This window comes from Schistocerca piceifrons, chromosome X (genome assembly GCF_021461385.2).
Source record: "Schistocerca piceifrons isolate TAMUIC-IGC-003096 chromosome X, iqSchPice1.1, whole genome shotgun sequence".
Taxonomy (NCBI): Eukaryota; Metazoa; Arthropoda; class Insecta; order Orthoptera; family Acrididae; genus Schistocerca; species Schistocerca piceifrons.
The window spans coordinates 802,359,768-802,386,673 of record NC_060149.1 but is presented as its reverse complement, the minus strand read 5'-3'; the positions used below and the strand labels follow the sequence as shown (position 1 = coordinate 802,386,673).

At 39.1% G+C, this 26,906-nt stretch overlaps 1 protein-coding gene across 3 annotated transcripts in view; it reads left to right on the top strand.

The window, feature by feature from the left end:
• LOC124721309 (mediator of RNA polymerase II transcription subunit 16) overlaps positions 1 to 26,906 on the top strand; it is a 295,303-nt gene that overhangs the window by 109,803 nt on the left and 158,594 nt on the right. For all 3 annotated transcript variants that reach the window (XM_047246221.1, XM_047246223.1, XM_047246222.1), the window contains exons 5-6: positions 648 to 900; positions 11,041 to 11,196. In XM_047246221.1, the coding sequence (XP_047102177.1) occupies positions 648 to 900; positions 11,041 to 11,196 (409 nt within the window). The remainder of the gene's footprint in view (positions 1 to 647; positions 901 to 11,040; positions 11,197 to 26,906) is intronic.

The following is a 26,906-nucleotide window of genomic DNA, read 5'->3' as shown; positions in this document are numbered from 1 at the left end:
ATTCTGATTCCACATGAAGAGGTCCACAATAACACTGAAAGAAGCAGAAATAGTGTAAAGTCTGATAGAACACAATGGCCAATGCACTGGGATTATATTGGACTGTTGTGCACTTCGGCGACTTGTGCATCGATGGTCAGGAAATGATTATGATTAGGTCAACACAACACACAGTCCCTGAGCGGTGAAAATCTCTGACCCAGTCGGGAATCGAACCCGGGCCCTTAAGATTGACATTCTGTCACGCTGACCACTCAGCTACCGGGAGCGGACAATACTGAAGTTACAAAATGGTTGTGAAATACGTTCTTCATGCAAACCCCATCATTTAGATAAAGCTTCAAGTACTTTAGCATAAGTTATTGTCCTGATATGTTCTAGTATATCTGTGCATGAAAACTTAGAAGAAAATTTAAGTTCTATATTGTGAGTCAAACTCTTTTTAGTACTTGATGTAGTCATTCAATACTCCAAAATGCCTGCTTTTCTTGTGATAATGATAGTAGGCGAAAAATGGAAGCTTCAACTATGAAAAATTTATCTAATCTTTCTTGTGGCCTACATGGATTAGAAACTAAGCTTTTGATTACAGAATAACAATCCTAGTTACAAACATCCAGTGGTTATAGATTTTTATTGTGTTACAGACTAATTTGGTCCCTGACATGAAGGATGCCATGCAGTACACTGAGAAATTTAAAAGCTTGCCATTGACACCGTCTGTCAGAGGTTTTGGTGGGAGTCCAATTGATGGATGTGTTGTTGTCACAGCAACAGGGATGATTGGAGCTATAATATGTTTACAAGAAGGTCAGGGCGTACCTCTTTTGCTGCACACCAGTGAAAGCCTTTCCTCGACTCGGAGCAGGATAACAGCAGCTGACATATGTTTTGGGAAAAGTAAGACATGTTATCAATTAATATTTGCTGAACTGTATGTCACTCTACTGTGGTTTCATATAATTTAACATTTGATTTTTTTAAGGAAAAAAATTATTCAAGTAAATAAGGTTCGCTCCCTGTTAGCTAATAATGAGTAATTAGAGTTTATATATGGAAGATCAGCTTAAGTATTATTGTACAGTTCAAACCCTTTGCTACTCATATATGCACCATATACCTCTGCTCTTGTCTTCCTACAATTTCTGGATTTAGTATTCTATTATGCAAAAATTTAGTGTTAATAATATTGCAATTGACACCAGCATAGGTTACCTACCACAGGTTAAAAAGCATGATGTTTTCTGCTGTGTCCCCTAGTGGCTATGTAGACTTATTATCAAGCTGATAATGGCAGCATGCATCATGCTCCTTTAATTAGGGCAAACTTTGCATTTTATTTTAAGCTAATGTGTCTAACTTTGCTTATCCTAAATCAGTTCTTTTTATATTTTGCCAATATATTTCACTTCTGGCACACCTTTGTATCTCTATACTTGAAATGTTTCTGTATTCCTCATTTTTATGTAATTTGCCATGTTTCCTTGCTTCTAATTACAAAGATTTAAAGATTTTTTCTTTAACTAATGTTTATTACAGAAGCACCATCTATAATCAGTAGACATTTCTTATCGAAGAGCTGGTTTTAAACTCCTATTTGACGACCATGCTGTACATTTTCTGCACTTTCAGAAAACTGCTCAAGGCAATTCTTAACGTAGTTCTTATGTAACATATTAAGGACCTCTGTGTTGCTCCTTACCAATTGAGCTTGTGCACTTGTTTGTGCTTTACAAAAACAATTTCTTCACTTGTGCTGTATGGCACATTATGGTGTTTGTAATTGATAATGAAGTATGATTTCACTTTCCAAATACAAAGTGCTGCAGTATACCAGTCTTCATTATTTCCACACATATTTATCACAGAATACTCTATAATTCTTTCATGATTCATTTGGTTGATTTCAGATCCTACAAATACGCTTTTGCCTTCAATTCTATTCTATGCTAACTTCAAACTTTTCCTTCACTTTCATTATTACTTCCTAAACTATGATGTGGAAACTATGAATAATAACTGGCAGTGTTTTTAATATTTTATCTTTTGAGGAGATTGATTGTGTTGAGGACTTCGATTGTCAGTCAGGTACAACGGACTCACAAGCTAATGTCAGTGAGGGTACTTGTTGCCCAAAGTATACCTTTCTGTACAGAAGCTATCCATGCATTTTGGCACAAGGTGTGTGGTTTGGGAATGAGTGTGTCAGCCCAAAACCACTGCACCAAAAATTTTATATCAGTGCAATTGTGATGGACATAACAAAACATTATCCAGTCTCCTGAGCAGTGAATAGTTTTGGACCTACCATCCCATGGCAGCATGCCTCGAATAAGCAAATTTTATCTTTTGTCGCTTTTAGCTATGCATGAAAATTGTTAATGCCATGTCTATCAAAACAGCAAAAACATTATCTTTGGAGGTGATGCTTCTATCTGTGTGTTGGGTGCACAGTATATTCTAGTCTTTCCTCACTCTACTCGTGCATCATTTCAGACTTCACCACGAGTTCCATGTACAACTCTTTTATGATAAGTGCATAAAAATAGAGTACAATATCTCTTTAACAAACTCTTTTTATCCTTAACCAATTGTAATCATTTGTGACACACTGGTATTTTGCATCCTTATCTTACAACATGTCTTTGCCTTCAGTTGACCGAGCAAGGTGGCGCACTGGTTAGCGCACTGGACTCACATTCGGGAGAACAGCAGTTCAAACCTGCATCAAGCCATCCAGATTTAGGTTTTCTGTGATTTCCCTAAATTGCTCCAGGCAAGTGCTGGGATGGTTCTTTTGAAAGGGCCAACACAAACCGAGCTTGTGCTCCGTCTTTAATGAACTCAATATTGACGGACATTAAACCCAATCTTCCTTGCTTCCTCCTTAAATTGACATATTTTATACCAGTTTTTCCAACTGTGCTCTTACATATCTTTATCCTTACTTTTATCTCCTGTCATCACTGCACGAACTTCCTCTTGGGTTTTGTTGTTTACATTTCTGGCTACTGCACAGTGTATTTGGGGAGGTACTAGTGACATATAAAATTTATCTGGAACAAAGTCATTTGGAAGTATGTCTGCCATATCCTACGTTCACCTACACAGCTGCTTGAGTCAAGAAACTAAAGATTGTATTTCATTTGCTGCCTATATCGACTGAAGGAAGTCACGTTTCTGATCATAGATGGATGGAAAGCAGTATCTGCTTGGTTGGAATGAGTCAGTAGCTAAAACCACAAAGATGATATTCATGAAGCTGATGTAAAAGTTAACAAGGGCCCTTGATTTTGAAAATTTGAAATATGTTTCCTGAACATTCCCTTGAGCTTTACCACACACACTGCATTCTATTGACATGGCCTTTTCTTAAAATTGTATTACTGTGATATGTTAAATAAGGGCCAATAAAACACTGAGAAAGAAGACAGAGTGTATAAATGGAAAGCACAACATTGTGTATGTTATACAGTATTAATTTATTTTTGCTAACCAGTTTTTGGCTTACAGTGCCACATCAGGCTTTAACTGACTCTTGTCAGAGGTACAGTATTCATGAATAACATTGAAAAAGAAGCTGCACACCAAGAATGAGGTACGAACACACAGTTTGCAGTGTGACATTCTTTGAAATGTTGTTCATGAATAATATACCTTCTTTGATGATCATAGGCAGTTAAAGTCTTATGACAGCCTTGTAAGCCAAAAAATTACTAACAAAAATAAATTAATATTGTAGAACATACCCAATATTATGCTTTTTATTTATAATTATGAAGTTGTTCTATCAAGAAGTGACAGAAGAATCGGTTAATGAGAGACAATTTGCTAGCTGAAAGAGTACACATTAAACAGAGGAAAATAAAATCATTATGTAAAATGAGAAAGAGAAATACTATAAATGGATTTGATTGAGTAGTTGTAAAGTGCCAGAAAAAGCATAGAGAAAGTGATACCAGTAGGAAGTAAGAGGAGCAGGTGTACAGTTCTCCATCATTATTTCTCAGTAGGTTTTTCTCAGTTTAGAATGTAATTTCTTGATCTTCATATAAGTATACTGTCCTTCAAAGTAGTCACCAGCATTGTGTAGAACCCGTTGCCAGCAATGTGGAAGGTGTAGTATACCATTAGCAGAGCCTGTTCTGTTGATGGTGTGAATGGAGCAGTCTAAAGTTATGGTGATTCTTGTACGACTGTGATGGTGTTATTCTAGCACATTACATTCCTCCACAGCAGACCGTCAGTGCACAGTATTACAGTTTGCTTTTGGAGCATCACCTGCGACCAGCTTTGCGAAAGAAGCAGTGACACTTTCAGCACAACCCACCCATCATTTTGCACGACAATGCGTCGGCACATACAGCGCAAGCTGTGGCTGCTCTGTTCAGTCGATGGGACTGGGAAGTACTGTACCATCCACCATACTACCCGGACTTAGGTCCTTGTGACTTTGATTTGATTCCAAAGCTGAAGGAACCACTTAGTGGCATTCGCTTCAGAACTGTTCCAGAGATTCGACAGGCAGTAGACCGCTCCATTCGCACCATCAACAGAACAGGCTCTGCTAACAGTATACTATGCCTTCCACATCACTGGCAACGGGTTCTACACAATACTGGTGACTATTTTGAAGGACAGTAACAGGTGCAAACATGTAACTCTTTTGTATTGGTTGTGAATAAATAGTTGCCACTATTTAAGTTCGTATTAGTAAACTGCATTCTGCCTTCAAATTATTGTCTTGGGAGTTGCTGCAGAGTTTCTTTCTTTTCTACAGTGATTCTTTGTGTGTGCATAAACTAAGCCTATTTTTTGTGTTTCTGTATCCCATAATGGGGATGGCAAGCATTCCATAGGCTAGTTTGTCCAATTTCTACATGATGAACATTAATTGATAGAAACACAATATACCTAACCCACTTCTTCTCTTGTATCTTTTAAATGGTTACATGAAATCAAGCATTAGTTGTCGTCACTGTTGACCTTTGCTCAATATGAAACTTCCTGGCAGATTAAAACTGTGTGCCCGACCGAGACTCGAACTCGGGACCTTTGCCTTTCGCGGGCAAGTGCTCTACCATCTGAGCTACCGAAGCACGACTCACGTCCGGTACTCACAGCTTTACTTCTGCCAGTACCTCGTCTCCTACCTTCCAAGGTTCGCAGGAGAGCTTCTGTAAAGTTTGGAAGGTAGGAGACGAGGTACTGGCAGAAGTAAAGCTGTGAGTACCGGACGTGAGTCGTGCTTCGGTAGCTCAGATGGTAGAGCACTTGCCCGCGAAAGGCAAAGGTCCCGAGTTCGAGTCTCGGTCGGGCACACAGTTTTAATCTGCCAGGAAGTTTCATATCAGCGCACACTCCGCTGCAGAGTGAAAATCTCATTTTGCTCAATATGTTTGAGTTATGTGTGATGGAGTAGTGATGTGTAGTGCTTCAAGACAATACCTTTTTCATGACTATTGATAGTCTTCCCTATTAATGGCTGTATTTGTAATTTCATTTATTTAGGTGATGAGGAATAGCACGTATGTTTATTTGCTCTGTGTATTTCTGGTTGGTAGTAGTGGGATAAAGTTATATACCCTGTGATGAACCTTGCAAGGAGGGCATCACCTTCATGTACAAAGGTTTGCACGCATCAACACTGTTTTAATTTTGGAAGTCAATTGCTGGGACACGAGTCTTTCAGACACTTTGTGCTATTGGATGGAACTGAACGCAATGTGATTTGCTCAGCTGTGACTGATTTTTATTTTGATTCTATGTGATCCAATACCACTTGGTGATTTTACATCTCAGTTGTGTTTTCTGTAGTCAAAATGGTCTGTTCCTGGCCCAAACTAGGAACATTGGCCATGAAAATCGGACCTTAATTCTGCAGTGAACTGCAATAGGCTTCACACTTCCATTATGCATAAGCTGAATACACTAGACTTTCACTAATCTGCCCATTCCTTGCACATATGGGTGCCGTATTAGTGGAAATGCCTGATTGTTGAGAGTGTCTGAAATTTAGTTTAAACACATAGGGAATATACTTTATTAAATTCTAAGATAGATTCATTTTCATAGAAAACCCAGTTCTTGAATGTGTCCACAGTATTACTCAGTGTGAAACATGCCCCAAATTTTTAGTTGTTGCAATAATGAAATGCGACACCGGCACGCAACTCCTTTACAAGCATTACATCACTACTGTATGTGTCTGGTTGTTTCATAATGTACTCCAGGAAGATGTCTGCAGCTTTAGCACCACAGGGTGAGAAATCTTCATGGTCTCTTCTCCTACGTCGTCTCCTTCATTACTTTCATCATTCTTTTTCTGCACACTTTTGATTATTTCTTCATAAGTTATAATTTGGTCTGTTCACAGTTTTCCACATACAACCTTTAGCAACATATTCTTCATCATTTTCTCCTCCTACTCCTCGTATGTATAGCATTGTTTAACATTGTAATTAACTAACTAAATTGTTGCACAGAATAATTCATTATTGTGTATCTCATTTCTGCTTGGCCAGCTAGAGGCAGGATGTGGGCTGGGTTGTTAAGATGCCAGACTACTGAGGGCCAGATCGGAAAGACTTTAGTGTTACAAATCCTAGTCCATTTTTTATGTAAGTTCCAGTGGAGCAGCCACTGTTACACACTGATCCTGTGTCAGTGTTTGTGCACCTTCAAAATGCTCCACTTTTGTGAACATTTGGCACACTGATACGAACATTCTTACTGGCTGACATATCACTGGTGAAATTTTCACTTAGTTTTTCTTTATTATTATTATTATTACACATTTAGTGTTTTCATTTGATCCACCATCATATGGTGGCACAAGGACTTTGGTGTATTGCATTTTTTTCCTCTATCTTGCTTCTTTTTTCTGATTTCATTCTATCCCTCATTTAATCTTATTGGTTTCTCTCTTTTTTATGGGCATTCATAGCTGTGCAGTCCATACTTGGCAATGCTACAGATAGAACCAACAATGTACTTAGTGTAGAACCAAAAATAACTCTATTTGAATGTTAGAGGAAGAATTTTGAGCATGGTCGAAATACATGACAGATTTTGTTTACCCATCACCATATTGCAGAGTGTGTACGGTATTGTACTGGCAGAAGACTGAGTGCAAACAAACTAGAATTGTGATTGCCAGATGAGAGAGAACTGATTGGGGGAAATGAGCCACAGCTCCCACTGGCAGGACAGCAGCCTAGGCCTATACATATTTTCTGTGTTCTTGTGAAAGCAGAATTGACAGATTGTTTCTAGTGTTGTGAGGGTTTTAATCAAAATTTGTGTAGGACCAGGTGGTAGTGCTAAGTTCCTGTGGGATAAAACAGCTGCGGTCATCGGTTCCTAGGCTTACACACACACACACACACACACACACACACACAGAGCCGGGCGAAACATGGCAAGGCACCTTAGATGGCGTGGCTACCCCACGCGGCCAATGGACCAGGATTAGTTGCTTTACTCATTTCAAAATAAGAAAACAATGAGAAAATTGCAGCACAAAGCATTCAAGAAACACTACTACATAACTGGTTGTTGAGGTTGGCAGTGTGTTGCTAATGAGGTAGTTCAGGCCAACCTCTAGTGATATTCAATGCAACCACAGTTCAAAACATCTGCCACTTGAAACAGCTACATTAAAAGTGTCCACCTTATACCAATTTTTGAACTTAAACGAACAAAAACAAACAGCTTATGCAATTCTGTGTTCTAAGATGGCCAAGTGCTACATTGCATTGTGTGGCAAGACCATTCAGCCACCCACAATTGGCATGGCACTAGAGCATTGAGTGAACTTGGTCTTCTGCAGATGATGGGCAATACCAGAACTGAGAATTTCAAACTATACGTGATAAAATAATTCACCTGCTTACGATTTGCTGTGAAGTAACTTCTATTAGGTAATCTCACATTTTGATGTAGAATTTGTTTCTGTATTCACATGTTTTGGAAAATGCAAAATTTTCTTGTCCTTATTTGCAAAAAGCTGGTGATTTCTCAAACTGGGGAACAATCAAGAATCGGGTGCCGCAAGGTTCGGTCTTGGGTACTCTGCTGTTCTTAATATACAGGGTGATTCAAAAAGAATACAACAACTTTAGGAATTTAAAACTCTGCAACGACAAAAGGCAGAGCTAAGCACTATCTGTCGGCGAATTAAGGGAGCTATAAAGTTTCATTTAGTTGTACATTTGTTCGCCATTTCAGCCAATAAAGTTTTTGGTCCCTTTTTCTTCGAAGGTGCTACTGTAACTGGACTACAGTATCTGGAGATGTTAGAGAATTGGCTGTTCCCTCAGCTCGAACAAGAAGCACAACAATTCATATTTCAGCAGGATGGAGCGCCACCACATTGGCACTTATCTGTCCGTAACTACCTGAACGTCAACTACCCGAGGCGATGGATCGGCTGCCAGGCAGCCCGTGACAGAGCACTTCATCACTGGCCTCCAAGAAGCCCTGATCTTACCCCCTGCGATTTTTTCTTATGGGGGTATGTTAAGGATATAGTGTTTCGGCCACCTCTCCCAGCCACCATTGATGATTTGAAATGAGAAATAACAGCAGCTATCCAAACTGTTACGCCTGATATGCTACAGAGAGTGTGGAACGAGTTGGAGTATTGGGTTGATATTGCTCGTGTGTCTGGAGGGGGCCATATTGAACATCTCTGAACTTGTTTTTGAGTGAAAAAAAACCTTTTTAAATAATCTTTGTAATGATGTATAACAGAAGGTTATATTATGTTTCTTTCATTAAATACACATTTTTAAAGTTGTGGTATTCTTTTTGAATCACCCTGTATATTAATGACTTGCCATTCTATATTCACGAAGATGCAAAGCTGGTACTTCTTGCCGATGATACAGACAAGAATTAGCTGGTGAAATTGTAAACGATGTTTTTCAGAAAATCATTAAGTGGTTCTCTGCAAATGGGCTCTCATTAAACTTTGACAAAACACAGTATATACAGTTCCACACAGTAAATGGAATGACCCCATTAATAAATATAGGCTTCGATCAGAAATCGGTAGCTAAGGTAGAATATTCAAAATTTATAGGTGTATGCATTGATGAGGGGTTGAACTGGAAAAAACACAATGAGGATCTGTTGAAACATTTGAGTTCAGCTACTTATGCTATTAGGGTCATTGCAAATTTTGGCGATATACATCTGAGTAAATTAGCTTACCACACCTATTTTCATTCTCTGCTTTCGTATGGCATCATATTCTGGGGTAACTCATCATTGAGTAAAAGAGTGTTCATTGCACAAAATCGTGTCATCAGAATAATTGCTAGAGCTCATCCAAGATCATCCTGCAGACACTTATTTAAAGAGCTAGAAATCTTCACTGTAGCCTCACAATATATATATTCACTTATGAAACTTGTTATTAACAATCCGAACGAATTCAAAAGTAATAGCAGTGTACATGGCTACAACACTAGGAGAAACGATGATCTTCACTACTCAAGGTTAAATCTAACTTTGGCTCAGAAGGGGGTAAATTATGCTGCCACAAAAGTCTTTGGTCACTTACCTAATAGCATCAAAAGTCTGACAGATAGCCATATAGCATTTAAAAGGAAATTAAAATAATTTCTTAATGGCAACTCTTTCTACTCATTAGATGAATTTTTGGATGTAGTAAGTGGGTAATTCCCCAACCTCCAAAATAATAATAATAATAATAATAATAATAATAATAATAATAATAAAACAACACGTTCCCACATACAAGTATGCACCACAAAATGTAGTGGAGAACGATGAATACAAATTATACTGGAACAGAACAGATAAAACAACACCACATAACAAACCTGACATCATACTCACCAATAAAAAGAAGAAATTAACACAACTAATCGAAATATCCATACCCAATACAACAAATATACAAAAGAAAACAAGAGAAAAAATTGAAAAATACATCCAACTGGCTGAGGAAGTCAAGGACATGTGGCATCAGGATAAAGTTGACATTATACCAATTATACTATCAACTACAGGAGTCATACCACACAATATCCACCAGTACATCAATGCAATACAGCTACATCCAAACTTATATATACAACTACAGAAATCCGTGACTATTGATACATGTTCAATTACCCGAAAGTTCCTAAATGCAATATAACATATACTGTACAGTTAAAAGGAAGTCACGCTTGATCAAGGTCCGCGTCACTTTCCATTTTTGACCAGACATAATGTCTGAGAAAAGAAAGAAATAATAATAATATTGAGTGTCATGTAATATTTTGTCTAATGTAATATCTTGTATAGACACCTTTTATTAACCTGACACGTTCCACATCATTATGAAGTGTCGTATTCATGATCTATGGAACAAGTACTAATCTAATCTAATCTTAGGTATTGACCATGTTCCTTAATGTGATATTCGGTGTGTTAAATCTGGTATGTGATATTTAACAACTGTGTACTCCAACCATTGAACAGTTATATTTTTGTAATTGTGGTTAAATGTAATGTGGATGGCTAGTTGTATTTTTTCCCAACTTAGACACTGTGGAAATAAAGCATTACAGTATAAATATTTTTAGGCTTATACGAGAGAAACTCGGCAGTGGATAGGCACTTAAAGAAGCCTTTGATAACTGATTTGACACTAATATGCTGAATTAAGTAAGAGACTGGTATGTCATGAGTCAAAAGACTATTTAAAATATTAAGTTATGACTGTGGTTCTCACATGAAAGCATTACTTGATTTTGAAACTAGTAATGATTTTAATTAATAAAATCATCAAAAGTTTCAGATCTACATATACTTTTTTCCTGACAGCAAGTCTAAGGATCAGTTAAATTTGTCTACATTCATTTACTTGTCAGTCAGTCAGTATTTGTTTTTTAAAAAGATGTTACTTGTGATCAAATCTTTCTTGTCAACATTCATTTTCCATGAGAAATAGAAATCTACATGCTTGGAGTTCCACATTTAACATTTCTGATACTAATTTTTGTGTAAATATGTGCATTTTAGATGGGAATTTCATGGTTGCATTGAGCAGTGGCCGAGTCAGTCTGCCGGTGCACTGTGTACGTGTTACTGTGAAACTTGTGGATGAGAAGTGTGTTTTGAACACTCAAGCATTACCAAGTTTCTTTCCACATTCTGGCCCCATTAATGACATCCAATGTAAGTGTTAAATTGTGTTCCTGCTACGGAGTTAAAATTTGTATAGTACATGCAAAGTTCAAATTTATGTGATTGTTTTCATGTTGTTCTTGAATTTATATTTTCAATTTTTCTTGAGATTATGTTTCCTTGTTTTTCTTGAGTTTACTGCTGATGTCTTTGTCATCATCTGTGTCCTTAAAAATTAAAAATTTTTGGGAGATTAGTAATTAATTGTATTAAAACTTCCTGGCAGATTAAAACTGTGTGTTGGACAGGGTCACTAATTGGACCGAGCGAGGTGGCGCAGTGGTTAGCACACTGGACTTGCATTCGGGAGGACGACGGTTCAATCCCGTCTCCGGCCATCCCGATTTAGGTTTTCCGTGATTTCCCTAAATCGTTTCAGGCAACTGCCGGGATGGTTCCTTTGAAAGGGCACGGCTGATTTCCTTCCCAATCCTTCCCTAACCCGAGCTTGCGCTCCGTCTCTAATGACCTCATTGTCGACGGGACGTTAAACACTAACCACCACCACCACCACCACCACTAATTGGAATCTTTGCCATTCACGGGCAAGTTCTCTGCTGACTGAGCTATCCAAGCATGACTCATCACCCACCCTCACAGCTCTACTTCTGTCAGTACCTCATCGACATTCTGTTCTTCACATAAGCTGTTCTGCATATATTGCAGAACATGCATTCCCGGAAGAGTGGAATGCTAGTCCCGCAAAGTACTGAGGAGATCTTTTGTGAAGTTTGGAAGGTTGGAGATTAGGTGTTGGCAGAAGTAAAGCTGTGAATCTTGCTTGGATAGCTTAGTTGATAAAGTACTTTCCTTTGAAAGGCAAAAAGTCCCATGTCTGAGTCCTGGTCTGGCACAAAGTTTTAATGTGCCAGAAATTTTCAAATGAGGCTACACTCTACTGCACAGCGAAAATTAATTCCAGAATTTGTTCAAGGACCTCTGAAAAGTTTGAGGAAATAATGCAAAATCCCACTTTCACGAAAACTGACTTTTAAAACTTCTGAAAAATACTTTCTTCCAAGTTGTATACATCCTTTCAGATCACTTAGTTTAGACCCCACAGTATGTATCCTTAGGAAGATAGGAATATAGCTCAGAGACCTTTTTGTAAATGGACCCAAATATTTATGTGGACTCATAATTATGCCCATGAATGGCTTCCTTGCTCTAGATGATGGGGTGGTGGTGGTGGGGGGGGGGGGGGGGGGGGGAGGTGACCTAAAGTCACCAGGTCAGGATTGTAAGAACATGAAATCTTCTGGATTTAAGGTTCAAGATTTGTTTGTACTGGTCATTTTCTGAAATGGTACGTTGTAGTGGTGGAATAATATATAGGATGTCAAATTAAACACCTTTCACCTGTCTAGTTTCCAAACTTATTTTATTTGGCTACCAATTTTGTCGATTTACTACGCCACCTTCAGGCCCCTGGCCAACATGTAGGAAGATCTCTGACTCAAAGTCGGCAAATGATGGTTGAAGGTATCGCTACAGCAAGCAGAAATCTACTAATACCAGTATTACTGGCCCTGTTTTGATCAGAACTGAGATGGAATGTTCCTACATGTTGGTCAGGGGCCTGAAGATGGCATAGTGAATTGGTGAAACTGGTAGCCAAATAAAATAAGTTTTGAAACTAGATGACTGAAAGATGTTTAATTTGACATTGTGTATCAAACATCCGAGTCCTGCAGCCATCTCTGAAAAAATGGACACACAGAGAATAATAAATACTTCTGCATTTGTATATTTCTCTTGAATTCCTTAAGAAAGTGCAGAAAGGACAATTATATGAGGATAATTCTACTTCTGTGAGGGAACCTGAAATGAATCTCTGAAAGGGTATGGGCTGAAGTGGGATGAAAATGTGTTTTTATTTATTAATTAATTAATTTATTTATTTATTAAAGTGCATTTATATTCCAGATTCTGAGAAATTGGGTTCTATCATATTATAATACAGTAAGGAAGCTATTGTCTAGCTTTCCTAGCAGGAATTCTCCCTTTGTTCCAGTAAGAATCACTAACATATAAAACTGGGGAGGATCAATATATATCTGAGACTGCAGATAATTGCAGTCAGACAGATGTTACTGAAAGCTCTGTTTGCTTCAGTATAAATGAATTGTTTATGTTCATGAATTTGGATACTCTCTTTTTGCAGGATGTTTTTTTTTTCAGAGTTTTTAGAGTTGTCTTCTAAACTGTCTTGGCTGACTGCTAGTAATTCAAAGTGAAATTGAGGCTATACGAGGTGTGATAAAAAAGTAACGAGAATTTTTTAATTTTGTGGCCTTTATACATCGGATTTTCAATTTTTTTGTCTTGTTGGTACACATCATCATGATGTATGTTTGCATTTTCAGTTGTTTTGAATATTTAGTTCATTGTTGACAGTCAGAAATGTGGTATGTGTTTTCTAGTATTTGACAAATTTTTACTTTCGAGAAAGATGAATCAAAGAATTTGCATTAAATTTTGCTTGAAAAAATGAAATAAAATGCAGCACCACTGTAAAAATGTTGCTTGGAATTTTGGCAAATCTACTATAAGTAAGACAAGAGTTTATGAGTGGTATAAATGCTTCAAAGAAGGTTGAGAAGATCTAGACAACAACCACCCTGGATACCATGGAACATCAGTTACTGAGGAGGGAATCATCATCAGAGATCATCAGAGAGGTTGCTGGTGATGCCAGCATATCCTTTCCCTCATGCCAGATGTTTTTAGCATGAAACATACAACAGAGAAGTTTGTTCTGAAATTGTTGAATTTCGACCAAAAAGACATAATGTAGGCATCATTCAGGAATTGCTGAATAAAGTTGACAGTGATCGAGAACTTCTTAAGAAGTTTATAACAGATGACGGAACATGGGTATGTGAGTATGATGTCAAAACCAAGGCCCAGTCATCCTAGAGAAAAATGTCTAAAGGGGGGGGATTGAGAAGTTCGATCACATGTGTAGGTTGTTCTCACTGTGTTCTTCAATTACAATGGGGTAATGCATCATGATTTCCTGCTGTATGGTCATACGGTCAGTAAGGCAATAAGGAATACTACCTGGAAGTTACATGCTGTTTGCGTGAAGCATTCGGAAGATAATGACCAGACTTGTGGCAAAATCACGATAATGTTAATGCTCACACCTCAAGACTTGTTCATGATTTTTTGGCAAAAAACAAAACCGTTACGTTGCCTCAGCCACTACCGGATGTGCCCCCCCCCCCCCCCCTGTGCCTTCTTTCTATTCCCAAAGCTGAAGAGAACCATGAAAGGATCTCGTTTTGCCATTGTTGGTCAGATAAAAACAGAAGCATCGAAGGAACTGAACACCACAATGAAAAATGAACTCCAGAAGCGCTTCTGCAAGTGGAGAAAGTGCTGACACAAATGTATAATATCTGGGGTGGATTATTTTGAAGGGACCAAAGTTCATGTTGATGAATAAATAAAGATTCTTTATGAAAAACATAAAAACTGTTACTTTTGATCACAACTTTATACAAACAGAAGAGTAACAGGTAAGGAAGTCACTGGTGTTTGAAATTTGCACTCTTAAGGTGCTGGTGACAGTACTAAAATAAGCCTCTGTATTAGGTGGGAAAAGCAAACGACTAAAGGCATACTAGTAAAGCAGCTTCCACAAGCAGGACCAGGCCTAGTTTAGGTTGCTGGGGCACTATTCTGTGTGAAGAAGAGTGTGACTTGCTCAGACACTTCTTTCAGAAAAAAGTTCCATCACCTGGAACAGGAGTATTGTTTAAATGCTTATTTTCGTTCCATATAATCATTAACTTTTCTTTAAGGTAGGCATTAAATTTTAATGTTTTATTGTACCAATTACAGTTACTGCTACTTTATATTACAACTTTTTTAAAAATATTTTTCGAAGTGGCTCCACAGGCCACTTACAGGTATGGGCCTCCAAACCACATAAATGTCTCCAGTCTGATGATGCATAGCTCATCGCTGACTTGAACCATCTTTTTAATACTCTAGCAACTTTATAAGATGATTAATGAATTACATATTCTGTCACACCCTTCAACATTTTTTAAATGCATTATCATTTTTATAATCATTGTACTTTGCACATACCTGTAAGTTTACTTTTTGTGATTGTTAACCATTATACTTAAGCTGGTATACATTATTTTCTGATCCTTTAGTATTTTAGAAACTGGTTTAGGATTCCTGTCTGTGGGCACAACAAATTTTACTTTGATGAACACGTTTCTGTATAACAGCAATATTCTTGATTAATTGTTCTAATAATGTCATCATCTGACATTTATACTTTTGAAAATAGTGTAAAATGAGCATGACGATAATTTTTTTTTTGTGGCAGTTTTGCTTCAGCAACCTTATGTCATGTATCAAGGACTAAACATAAACTCTAAACCCTAGTCATTATGGGAATGTAACTGCAAAGTGTGATTTTTGTGCAAAGTAAAGGCAGTGTTAATTATTTTTCCAAAATTATGGTACCTACAGGGATTTGCAGTAGTGTTATCCAAACTTTCAAGAAGGTTTGGCCACAAGACTTAAATTGTTATTTCGTAGCACGCATCTGTCTTTGCCATAAGTTTGTCAGAGCATCTGCAGGGGGAATAATGACACCTCATTTCCTAATTTTGGTTCCTAATTAAGCGTATCGCTGAACTGAAATATGTGTCATGTTAGATGTGGCCCAGAGTTGCACTGAAAGTGGAATTTAAGTTGCAAAAAAATATCATGGACCTAAGTGCATTCATCAGATGAGTCATATGTATTACTGAAGGGTTGAGAGTAGTGTATAATTACGACCATTCTTGTAAATTTTTTTTTTTAATGTACCATATTTACCTGACTATACGATTTAGGTTTTCTCCCAAATTGGCCGCTCAAAAAATACAGGGTCTTCTTACATTCACAAATTAAACTATTGCTGCTAAGGTCAATGTTTTTATGTTGTGTATCAGCAGTATAAGGACAAAATAGATTGCTACTTACTGTAAAGATGACATGTTAAGTTACAGACAGGCACAAAGAAAAGAGACTTACACATAGCTTGTGTTCAAAGCCTTCTTCAGTAAATATATATCTGTGTGTGTGTGTGTGTGTGTGTGTGTGTGTGTGTGTGTGTGAGAGAGAGAGAGAGAGAGAGAGAGAGAGAGATTGAGAGAGAGAGAGAGAGAGAGAGAGAGAGTATATGCGCGCGTGTGTTTGTGCATGAGTGCGCATCTATCTTTCCCTTATATTATTGATAGTCCAACATGGAGTTTCCAAGGTTTGTTTTTAAATTGTGTACTGGATTAATGTAGGGGTTGTCTTAGATTTAAGCCTAGTTTACACGATGACACTAGGTTGCAGGCAACTATGCTACTGGCCACTGCGCATGCGCGCCCCATGTTTGCGCAACTCGTTGGTGAAACTAAACACTTTCGGCGTGTTCCAACTTTGGTTACACTATTTGCATGAGTTTTGAGGTTATGTGTGTTCGTAGAGTGTAGACAAAGTGAAATATGAAGTGGGGAACAGAGAGTAATGTTCGCTTTTTGGACATCTATACTTTGCATAGGTGTTTGTGCGATTTCAGGTATGCTGATTACAAAAATAAGCAACATATTGCTGCTCCTGAGATAGTCGTGAGCGATCAGAACATAGATGGTTTGACAGTATCTGAGCTGCAGGTAAAATTCTGTTGGTTTAGGAGCACATACACAACTGAATTAAGAAAATACAAGCGAGTAATTCTAGATGCGGCAATGCTTTTGTCTACAAGACTAAAATCGTGTCATTCGAGTTGGCCGACTCTTTGTTAACGAGAATTGTTGACAGGAGGGAAGGCTACACAAATCAAGAAGCTGCATTCTTTATTCACTATTCATGTATTTAAAACGTCTCACCAGTGATCCCCATTCACATATGTTAGAATTTTGAAATATTGCCACTGTACAGATCTATCTTCAAGAGAGTAGTTTACAAACCATTCTCTTCTTAATGCGCCCTGCTTCAAATAATTATTGCTGTTAATGTTAATAATTATTACTGTTAATGTTAATAATTATCTGTGTCAATGAAAAAGCATCATCTCTAACTAAATCCGCATCTTATAACATGCTGAGTGTTCTTGATTGTAATGCAGGCAACAATGCTTCATGCATTGCATGATCTTTACTCCTTATCACATAATTAACTCTGCTTAGAAGAAACATGAACAGTTCTGTTGACATTTTAAGACAGCTGAAAGAACTTTTTGGGTCTTCCATTATAAATTGAAGCAAGGATGCTGAGCAACCGAGCCTATGTCTGTTCTTCAACCAGTCATGAATCGAAACATGTTTCTTATTTTTTTTATTATGCAGCGATTCCACTCAGGAAGGTGTAAAGCCTGTATTCTTACAATTCACAATCCAGACAGGATACCACAAGTGAAGTTTGGGGTTATCTTGAGTCAACTTCACAGTAATGTAATTTCAAGGTACAGTCACATCAACGTGACCACCACCTATGTTTGACATCAACATGCAGTAACCACTTACAGACAGCAGATGACAGCACTAGCAGTCTTGGGGGAGTGAGGGAATCAGTGCAGTCATTGTCGTAATGTGGAAATGAGGCAGTTTATCTGATGTCCAAACAGACATGATCATTGGCTTTCAGGCCAAGGGTGGAAGTATTTATGAAACGGCTGTTTGTAAACTGTTCACATTCTGCCATGGTTAAAGCAAACCGATCATAGCAAAATGGCACTTATCCAAAACTGGTGCCTAGGCAACAGTGGTGCATCATGGGCCATAAGTGGCGGGGGTAAATGATGGCTGCAGAGATGTGTACAGGTGAATAGATGGGCAACTGTTGAACAACTGAGTACTCAGATGATCGAAGGGACTTCCAACACTGTCTTCAATGACTGTTCAGCAAACATTGCCGTGTATGGTCTTCTGTAAGAAGTGCTTGGTTAATGCACTTATGCTGATGGCTGTTCATCTGCAACAAAGGCTGAAATTTTCATGCCAGTAATGTAAGTGGATGTTCACTGAGTGGTGGCAGGTGGCCTTTTCAGATAATATTGATTATTATTATTATTATTATTATTATTATTATTGTTTCTTGTGGCTCAGCGGTCTAGAAAGTCTTTCAATTCTATGCCACTTTGACAAAAATACATGGCACTTCCTTTGAACAGATTTCTGACAGATTTATGAAGTAGACATCGGACCTGTTTTTCTTGACTCTGCTCATGTATTATGAGTAAATTTGCACTGTGACTGTTTTATGTCCAGTGTGTTCCTGTGATTGCATTTTCAGCATTTTCTTGGAATTTTTCTTCGAGCCCTTCGGGCAGTCTGTGGACTTCCTTTTCCTGCCACTGTGTAAATCAGAGTACAGTGCTTGGCTTCCAGTTTTAATGTCCTTGCTTCTGTCATTTTCCAGTACTTTATCTGGTAAACATTCGGCACCAGAATGTAGCTATGCATTTGAAGGATTACTGTCTTCTACAATGGCAGTTGTCACTGCAGTATAATTTTGAGCCACTTTGGATTCAGTCAACAAGGTTTCTATATAAATAACAGAATCTGTAGTTAGATGGGTATTTACAAAATATTTGGCAGAAATGACTAAAGCACAGAATGTCAGAAGCATGGAATTCCGATTTATATCCCAATAAGTCGCAGTCAGTGGGTTAAAATAAAGCTGAGGCACTTTTAAATTTTGTAGTTTTAGTGGATCACTGGTAATGATAGATTAACAACAGTTTTCTTACTGCTGTCAATCATTCTCAATAGGGAATCCCAGCTTTCATATGCTACCTTCAGCCAAGCACTGGTAAAAAGATCTTGTGAAGCACTGTCTGTTTCCATGAACTGAAGCTACGACCAAGGAACTGCTGCTGAACACCGAGAAAGATTTAGTAAGCAATAACAAATACTGTGGCCTTTTGTGCTTTTGCATTTATGGGGAACTGTTTACCACATCCACTACTCTCAGCTTATGGGGGTATTTCATTCTTCTTCAGTTATGTGATATTTCCACCTATTTTTCCCATGTTTGACTTGTGTTGTATTATTTCAGCTTCATGTTCTTTATAAAGAGCTAAAAATTCATAATTGTCATGATAAGAACAGATGTGCTGTGCAGTCAAATATGCCAGCTGACCAGAAAATGCAAAATCAGCACAAGTCAGTTACATGATATTGTTCCTTCAATGATTCACGTTTCATACATCAGCACTTCACAACTACTTCATTGTGTTAATTATGTAAATGACTAAAATGCATTGATACTTATAGAAACTGTTTCTGTAAAAAGGATAGTTTCTTATTCTCTTGATCCAGGCCTTTTAATTTGGATTTTCAGTGGATTTCTGTACTATTACAAATAAGTGCTGTGATGGGGCATACTAATGGGCTATGGATGACACCTTCCCTGTTCCTAGCCTATTATTATGACTTATAAAATGGAGTACATGCTGATACGGCATGATTGCTATTATTAAAGTACTCAGAAATATCTTTCCTATGTTGTATAATTTATAGCCTTTATTAGTAGTGCAAAAAACTGTTGTGGAACAGACTGGTCAAATCCATCATTTGTCTTCATAGTCCAGAGTGACAGTGGAGTCCTTGCGACTTACGGCTCTGCATTATTCCATCATGACGAATTTGTATTGCATCTTACACTGGGAATTTCAGGGACAACTGATTTGCCCACATAACTCTTGTTGTATGCAGCTTGGTGTTAGCTATGATATGACTCGAGGACTTTGGTCACATCAGCTGTTTTGTTGTAGCTGGAATAACAGTAGTAGCAGTAGCAGTACTGTAATTATTATTATTATTATTATTTTCATTTTCAATTATTCCCATTTAAGAGAGCGTTTGAACTTGAATTCCTTTATGATGATTGTTTATGTTTTTTCTGAGCCCAAATTTTCTTCATGTGTTCACTGTGTTGTTTCTTTCGCTCTGCTGTCCATTTGCATCCTGGTCTCGTCTGTGTTGTGGTGTCAAATTTATGTTTTTTGATGATGTTCCTGAATTCAGTTCTATTTTCTGCATCGTTTACTGTTATGTGTGCTTGTCTGAGTTCCTCTTCAACTTCTTTTATCCATTTTGTTTTTCCCCTGCCTGAGTTGTTGACTTTAAGAATTCGCTTTGAAATTCTGTTTTCATTGATCCTGTGGATATGTCCGTAGAACTGCATTCTTCTTTTCCTTATTGTATCCGTAATCTTGTCTGTGTATTTATATAATTCTGATGTCGGTCTCTTCTTCCAGATTCCTTGCTCTTGTATCAGGCCAAAAATTTTCCTGAGGATTTTCCATTCTTGTTTCTCTATTTCTTTGATTTTAGTTTGCCCACCTATTTGTGTTGTTTCAGATGCATACAGTGCCTCTGGAAGTACGACAGTGTTGTAGTGCCTCAATTTCACGTTAATGGATATGGACTTTCTGTTATAATAGTTCCACGTGAGTTTATACGCGTTCTGTAGTTTTTTTTATTCTTTCCTCATTGGCCTATAGGTTGATCCCTGATGGCTGGATGATTTCTCCCAGGTACTTAAAATGTGGTACTTGTACGATTTTCCCATGGGTTGTCACAATAGGCTATTTGTCTTGTGGCACTCTTTCTATGTACTGGGTTTTCTCATATGAGATTTGCAGGCCAGTTCTTTGTGCAATTTCGTGTAACTTCTCTATGGCATTAATGGCTTCTTTTCTATTATTTGTGAGGATTGCAAGATCATCCGCAAAAGCTAAACACTTCGCATTGAATCTATTATCTTTTCTAATGCCAATTTGGATTCCTTTGACTTCTTTTTCCCATGTCCTGATAATTTTTTCAAGAATGATATTAAAGAGTAATGGTGAAAGTCCGTCACCCTGTCGCACTTCAGTTTGGATTTCAAATGGTTCAGAGATATCCCCCATAAATTTAACCTGGAGACTGTGTCAGTTAATGTTTGCCGAATGATTGCTCTTGTCTTTCTGTCAATGCTGAATTCTTCCAGCGTCTTGCAGAGCACTACTCTGTCTATTGAGTCGTAGGCCTTTTTAAAATCTACAAAAGTGACCACTGTGTTTCAGGTGTTTCTCATCTGGAGAATCATTTTAAGATTCTAGATCTGCTCTATGCATGATCTTGCCCCCCTTCTAACAGCCGTGTACCGCAAGTCTCTAGAGAAACAGAAGGTTCCAAATGATTGGAAAAGAGCACAGGTAGTCCCAGTCTTCAAGGAGGGTCGTCGAGCAGATGCGCAAAACTATAGACCTATATCTCTGACGTTGATCTGTTGTAGAATTTTAGAACATGTTTTTTGCTCGAGTATTATGTCGTTTTTGGAAACCCAGAATCTACTCTGTAGGAATCAACATGGATTCCGGAAACAGCGATCGTGTGAGACCCAACTCGCTTTATTTGTTCATGAGTCCCAGAAAATATTAGATGCAGGCTCCCAATTAGATGCTATTTTCCTTGACTTCCGGAAGGCGTTCGATACAGTTCCACACTGTTGCCTGATAAACAAAGTAAGAGCCTACGGAATATCAGACCAGCTGTGTGTGGCTGGATTGAAGAGTTTTTAGCAAACAGAACACAGCATATTGTTCTCAATGGAGAGACGTCTACAGATGTTAAAGTAACTTCTGGCGTGCCACAGGGGAGTGTTATGGGACCATTGCTTTTCACAATATATATAAATGACCTAGTAGATAGTGTTGGAAGTTCCATGTGGCTTTTCGCGGATGATGCTGTAGTATACAGAGAAGTTGCAGCATTAGAAAATTGTAGCGAAATGCAGGAAGATCTGCAGCGGATAGGCACTTGGTGCACTTGGTGCAGGGAGTGGCAACTGACCCTTAACATCGACAAATGTAATGTATTGCGAATACATAGAAAGAAGGATCCTTTATTGTATGATTATATGATAGTGAAACAAACACTGGTAGCAGTTACTTCTGTAAAATATCTGGGAGTATGCGTGCGGAACGATTTGAAGTGGAATGATCATATAAAATTAATTGTTGGTAAGGCAGGTACCAGGTTGAGACTCATTGGGAGAGTCCTTAGAAAATGTAGTCCATCAACAAAGGAGGTGGCTTACAAAACACTCGTTCGACCTATACTTGAGTATTGCTCATCAGTGTGGGATCCGTACCAGATCGGGTTGGCAGAGGAGATAGAGAAGATCCAAAGAAGAGCAGCGCGTTTCGTCACAGGGTTATTTGGTAACCGTGATAGCGTTACGGAGATGTTTAACAAACTCAAGTGGCAGACTCTGCAAGAGAGGCGCTCTGCATCGCGGTGTAGCTTGCTGTCCAGGTTTCGAGAGGGTGCGTTTCTGGATGAGGTATCGAATATATTGCTTCCCCCTACTTATACCTCCCAAGGAGATCACAAATGTAAAATTAGAGAGATTAGAACACGCACGGAGGCTTTCAGACAGTCGTTCTTCCCGCGAACCATACGCGACTGGTACAGGAAAGGGAGGTAATGACAGTGGCACGTAAATTGCCCTCCGCCACACACCGTTGGGTGGCTTGCGGAGTATGAATGTAGATGTAGATGTAGATGTCCCTTGCGAAAACCAGCCTGGTAGTCTCCTATTTGTGGGTCAGCTTGTTCTTATAGTCTATTCATGAGAACTTTTGATAGGATTTTATATGTGACCGGTACGAGTGAGATACCCCTGTAATTATTTGGTTCAGTTTTGTCCCCTTTTTTGTGGAGTGGATGGATGAGTGCGCACTTCCATTCAGAAGGGATCTGTTCTGTTTCCCAAATGTTTAATATGATTTTGTGAATTTTTCCTGTTAATCTTTCATCATTTAGTTTCCATAGTTCCGCAATAATTCCATCTTCTCCTGGGGCTCTGTTGTTTTTCAGTGTCTTGATAATTTCTACTATTTCGTTGATGGTTGGCGGTTTAGCGTCAGGATTTGGCGTAGACGTCTGGTAGTGAATATCCTCTGTAGGTCTTTCGCAGTTGAGAAGTTTGTTGAAATAGTCTGCGAGGAATTGGCAGTTATTCTTCGTGTTAGTTTCTAGTGAACCATCCGGTTTCTTGAAGCAAAGATTGGGTGGCTGGTATCCTGCAATGTGTTCTTTAAACGGCTTATAAAAATTCCTGGTGTTGTTCTTCTTAAAGTCTTGTTCTATCTCATCTAGTCGTCGTTTGTCATAATTTCTTTTTTCCCTCCAGATAATTTTCGATGTTTGTTTTCGGATTGCTAGAAATTGTTAGCATTTTTCTGATGTTTTGTGACTATTGAAGTTTTTCCAGGTGTTGGTCCTTTTTTCTATTGCTTGGTCACACATTATATTCCACCACCTGTGTTTTCTCCTTCTAGGGGGTTGACCCAATTTCATCGTGGATTTGAGGACATCCACAAGTTCTGTCCAGTTTGTGGTGTTTGTCTGACTAATTTCCTGTAAGATGTTTTCCTTGTTGAGTTTTATGTATTCGGGAAGCAGTACTGTAATTGTTTTAATCATTATTTTAATGGTTTTAATCATTAATTTTATTCTAAACTTTTATGTAGGGATACCAAGTGGAGTCACCTTAATGTTGTCAAGATGGTGGAACCGGTAGATCACCTTTTGGCTCTAATAAAAAATGATTAGCAAGTTAATATTTATTCATTCAAATTTACAGTTTTGTGTCTTCTCATCGACCTCAACTGATATCTCATGCCAGTGATGGGAGGAATTCCGCTGACTGCTGTTGTTGGTGTGGCTGTGCTGGTAACCAGGATCACTATTCAAGCAGTTTGGCTGAGGTCTTGCGGGCTGCCATCTGGCAGGCGAAACCATAGCGTGAGGTTATGCCCCCACATTGTGTTAGAGTGTCATCGATTCCACCCTGGAAGATGACGATGAACCGAGGTGATCCATCATGATGTACCACACTGTCATAAGTCATGTAGTTGGCTGATCGTGACTCCACCAGACAGGTAGACCCTGTCAGCCAGAAGTACCTGCAGCAATGATCAGAATGGCCCTCTCGCCTAGCAGTGCTGCTGATATAGTGTGATAAGTACTAGTCTACTGGTGCTGGAAGACCCTTAATCTCCCCATCTGCGATGTTGTATGTGGACAATGTGAAGTCCCACAAGTGGCAGATCTTTGTTACATGATTGTTGCCATCTCAGGAATCACAAGCTGTGTGTTCACAAATGTCTAATACATGGACATCATTACACCGTAATAATCACTGAATCAATAGCTGTGGTGTGAATGCCATCGATCCTAATGACCAGCTGAATTCAGGGCAGGAGAACAGCGGATTTATGGCAAAGGGTGGGAGGCAATGATGTAAGGCTTTTGTTCATTATGACCTTTGCTGCCACTCTTTGGTGAATACGTGCATGGCAACCAAGGGGCTCCAGCCTTTGCAGCATTACTTCCTCTGTCTGTGCTGCAAACCTACACTTTGACTATCTCTTACCTGCTCTGACTTTCTGTTGGATGGTGCTTTCGGTGCAGAATCTGCTTTGACTTGGTTCACGATTTTGGTCTTGATTTCCAGTTTCACTCCCAGCACTATCTTCACCTTCCATTAATGATTATATGGTCCCTATTATTGGGTTTGATCTGTCATCTTTTCCAGATTTTACAGAAGTGCGTGTCATGCAGGGAAGGTCGCCCGCTGTGGTGCATGCTCCACCTCTGTGAGCTTCCATCAGGGTGTCCTTTTAGCATGCCCAAAACTTAGCATGATAGCCATCCTGCTGTGGGGAGATCATCAAGTACCTGCACAGTGGTAGTCCCCTAAACATGCAAGGATCACACTGTTGGTACCTGCGCTGCACACTTCCCATGTATGCCATGGAGTATGTACCCGTCATGGTGGGCACAGAGACTACCCGCAATGGATTACTGGCCAGGTAGCCCCTTCTGTGGTTGGGTGGCAACCATGGGGAGAGCCCCCGTTTGAAGCATGTGGTGTCGTGGTGGATAGTTCACACATGAAGCAACTTAAACTTTCTTCCGATAGTGGTCACATGGCTCCTGCAGTCTCTGTGAGTGGAAAGGCCTCGTATGATGCAAATGGAAAGGCCTCGTATGATGCAATGAAATACGATCCAAAACGTTCCATTACCCGGCCATGCCATGGGAGGAACGTAGGACTACACAACAAGGAGAAAAAATACTCCCCTCGACGCCTGGTCTGTACTAGGACCAATGGGGACACTTTTTTGGCCTCAAAACCTTTATTTTATTTTATTTATTTATTTATTTATTTTTTTGTTGAACACACTGAAGACGTATACACGAAAGTTGCAGCCATCTCTAAGATGAAGAGTGGTGTCATCCTGCTTAAAATATCATCTCCTTCCCAGTCCCAGGTGCTGCCCTTTTTTGAAAAGTTGGGTGACATTTCCATGACTGACACTCCTCATAAGAGTCTCAATGTGGTCCAGGGCATCATCTTTCACAGTGATATTCTTTTGCAATCTGATGATGAGCTTGGCCTAACTTAGAGCGATGGGGTGTGCAATTCATCCGTCTTTTCCATAGGGGAGCAAGGGAAAACAGAGTTGATACAGGAACCTTCATCTTGGCTTTCGAGGGTGGTATGTTGCCTGAGAAGGTCAAGGTGATGGTCTACTGTTGTGACGTGAAACCCTGTGTTCCTCCTTGTATGAGATGCTTCAGGTGTATAAAGTTTGGACATACACTATGTGATCAAAAGTATCTGGACACATGGCTGAAAATGACTTAAAAGTTCATGGCACCCTCCATCGGTAATGCTGGAAGTCAATATGGTGTTGGCCCACCCTTTGCCTTGATGACAGCTTCCACTTTTGCAGACATACGTTCAGTCAGGTGCTGGAAGGTTTCTTCAGGAGTAGGAGCACATTCTTCACGGAGTGCTGCGCTGAGGAGAGGTATTGATGTTGGTCGGTGAGACCTGGCACGAAGTCGGCATTCCAAAACATCCCAAAGGTATTCTATAGGATTCAGGTCAGGACTCTGTGCAGGCCAGTCCATTACAGGGATGTTATTGTCATGTAACCACTCTGCCACAGGCTGTGCATTACACACAGGTGCTCAGTCGTGTTGAAAGATGCAATCGCCATCCCCGAATTGCTCTTCAACAGTAGGAAGCAAGAAGGTGCTTAAAACATCAATGTTGGCCTGTGCTGTGATAGTGCCATGCAAAAAAAACAAGTGGTGCAAGCCCTCTCCATGTAAAACACGACCACACCATAACACCAATGCCTCTGAATTTTACTGGTGGCACTACACACGCTGGCAGATGATGTTCACTGGGCATTCGCCATGTCCACACCCTGCCATCGGATCACCACGTTGTGTACCATGATTCATCACTCCCCACAATGGTTTTCCACTGTTCAGTCGTCCAGTGTTTACACACCTTACACCAAGCGAGGTGTTTATTTGTGGCTTATGAGCAGCTGCTCGACCATGAAATCCAAGTTTCACCTCCTGCCTAACTGTCATAACACTTGCAATGGATCCTGATGCAGTATGGAATTCCTGTGTGATGATCTGAATAGATGTCTGCCTATTACACATTACGACCCCTTTAACTGTCAGCGGTCTCTTGTCAGTCAACAGGTGAGGTCAGCCTATAAGCTTTTGTGCTGTACGTGTCCCTTCACATTTCCACTTCACCATAACATTGGAAAAAGTGGACCTAGGGATGTTTAGGTATGTGGCAATCTCGCATACAGATGTATGATACAA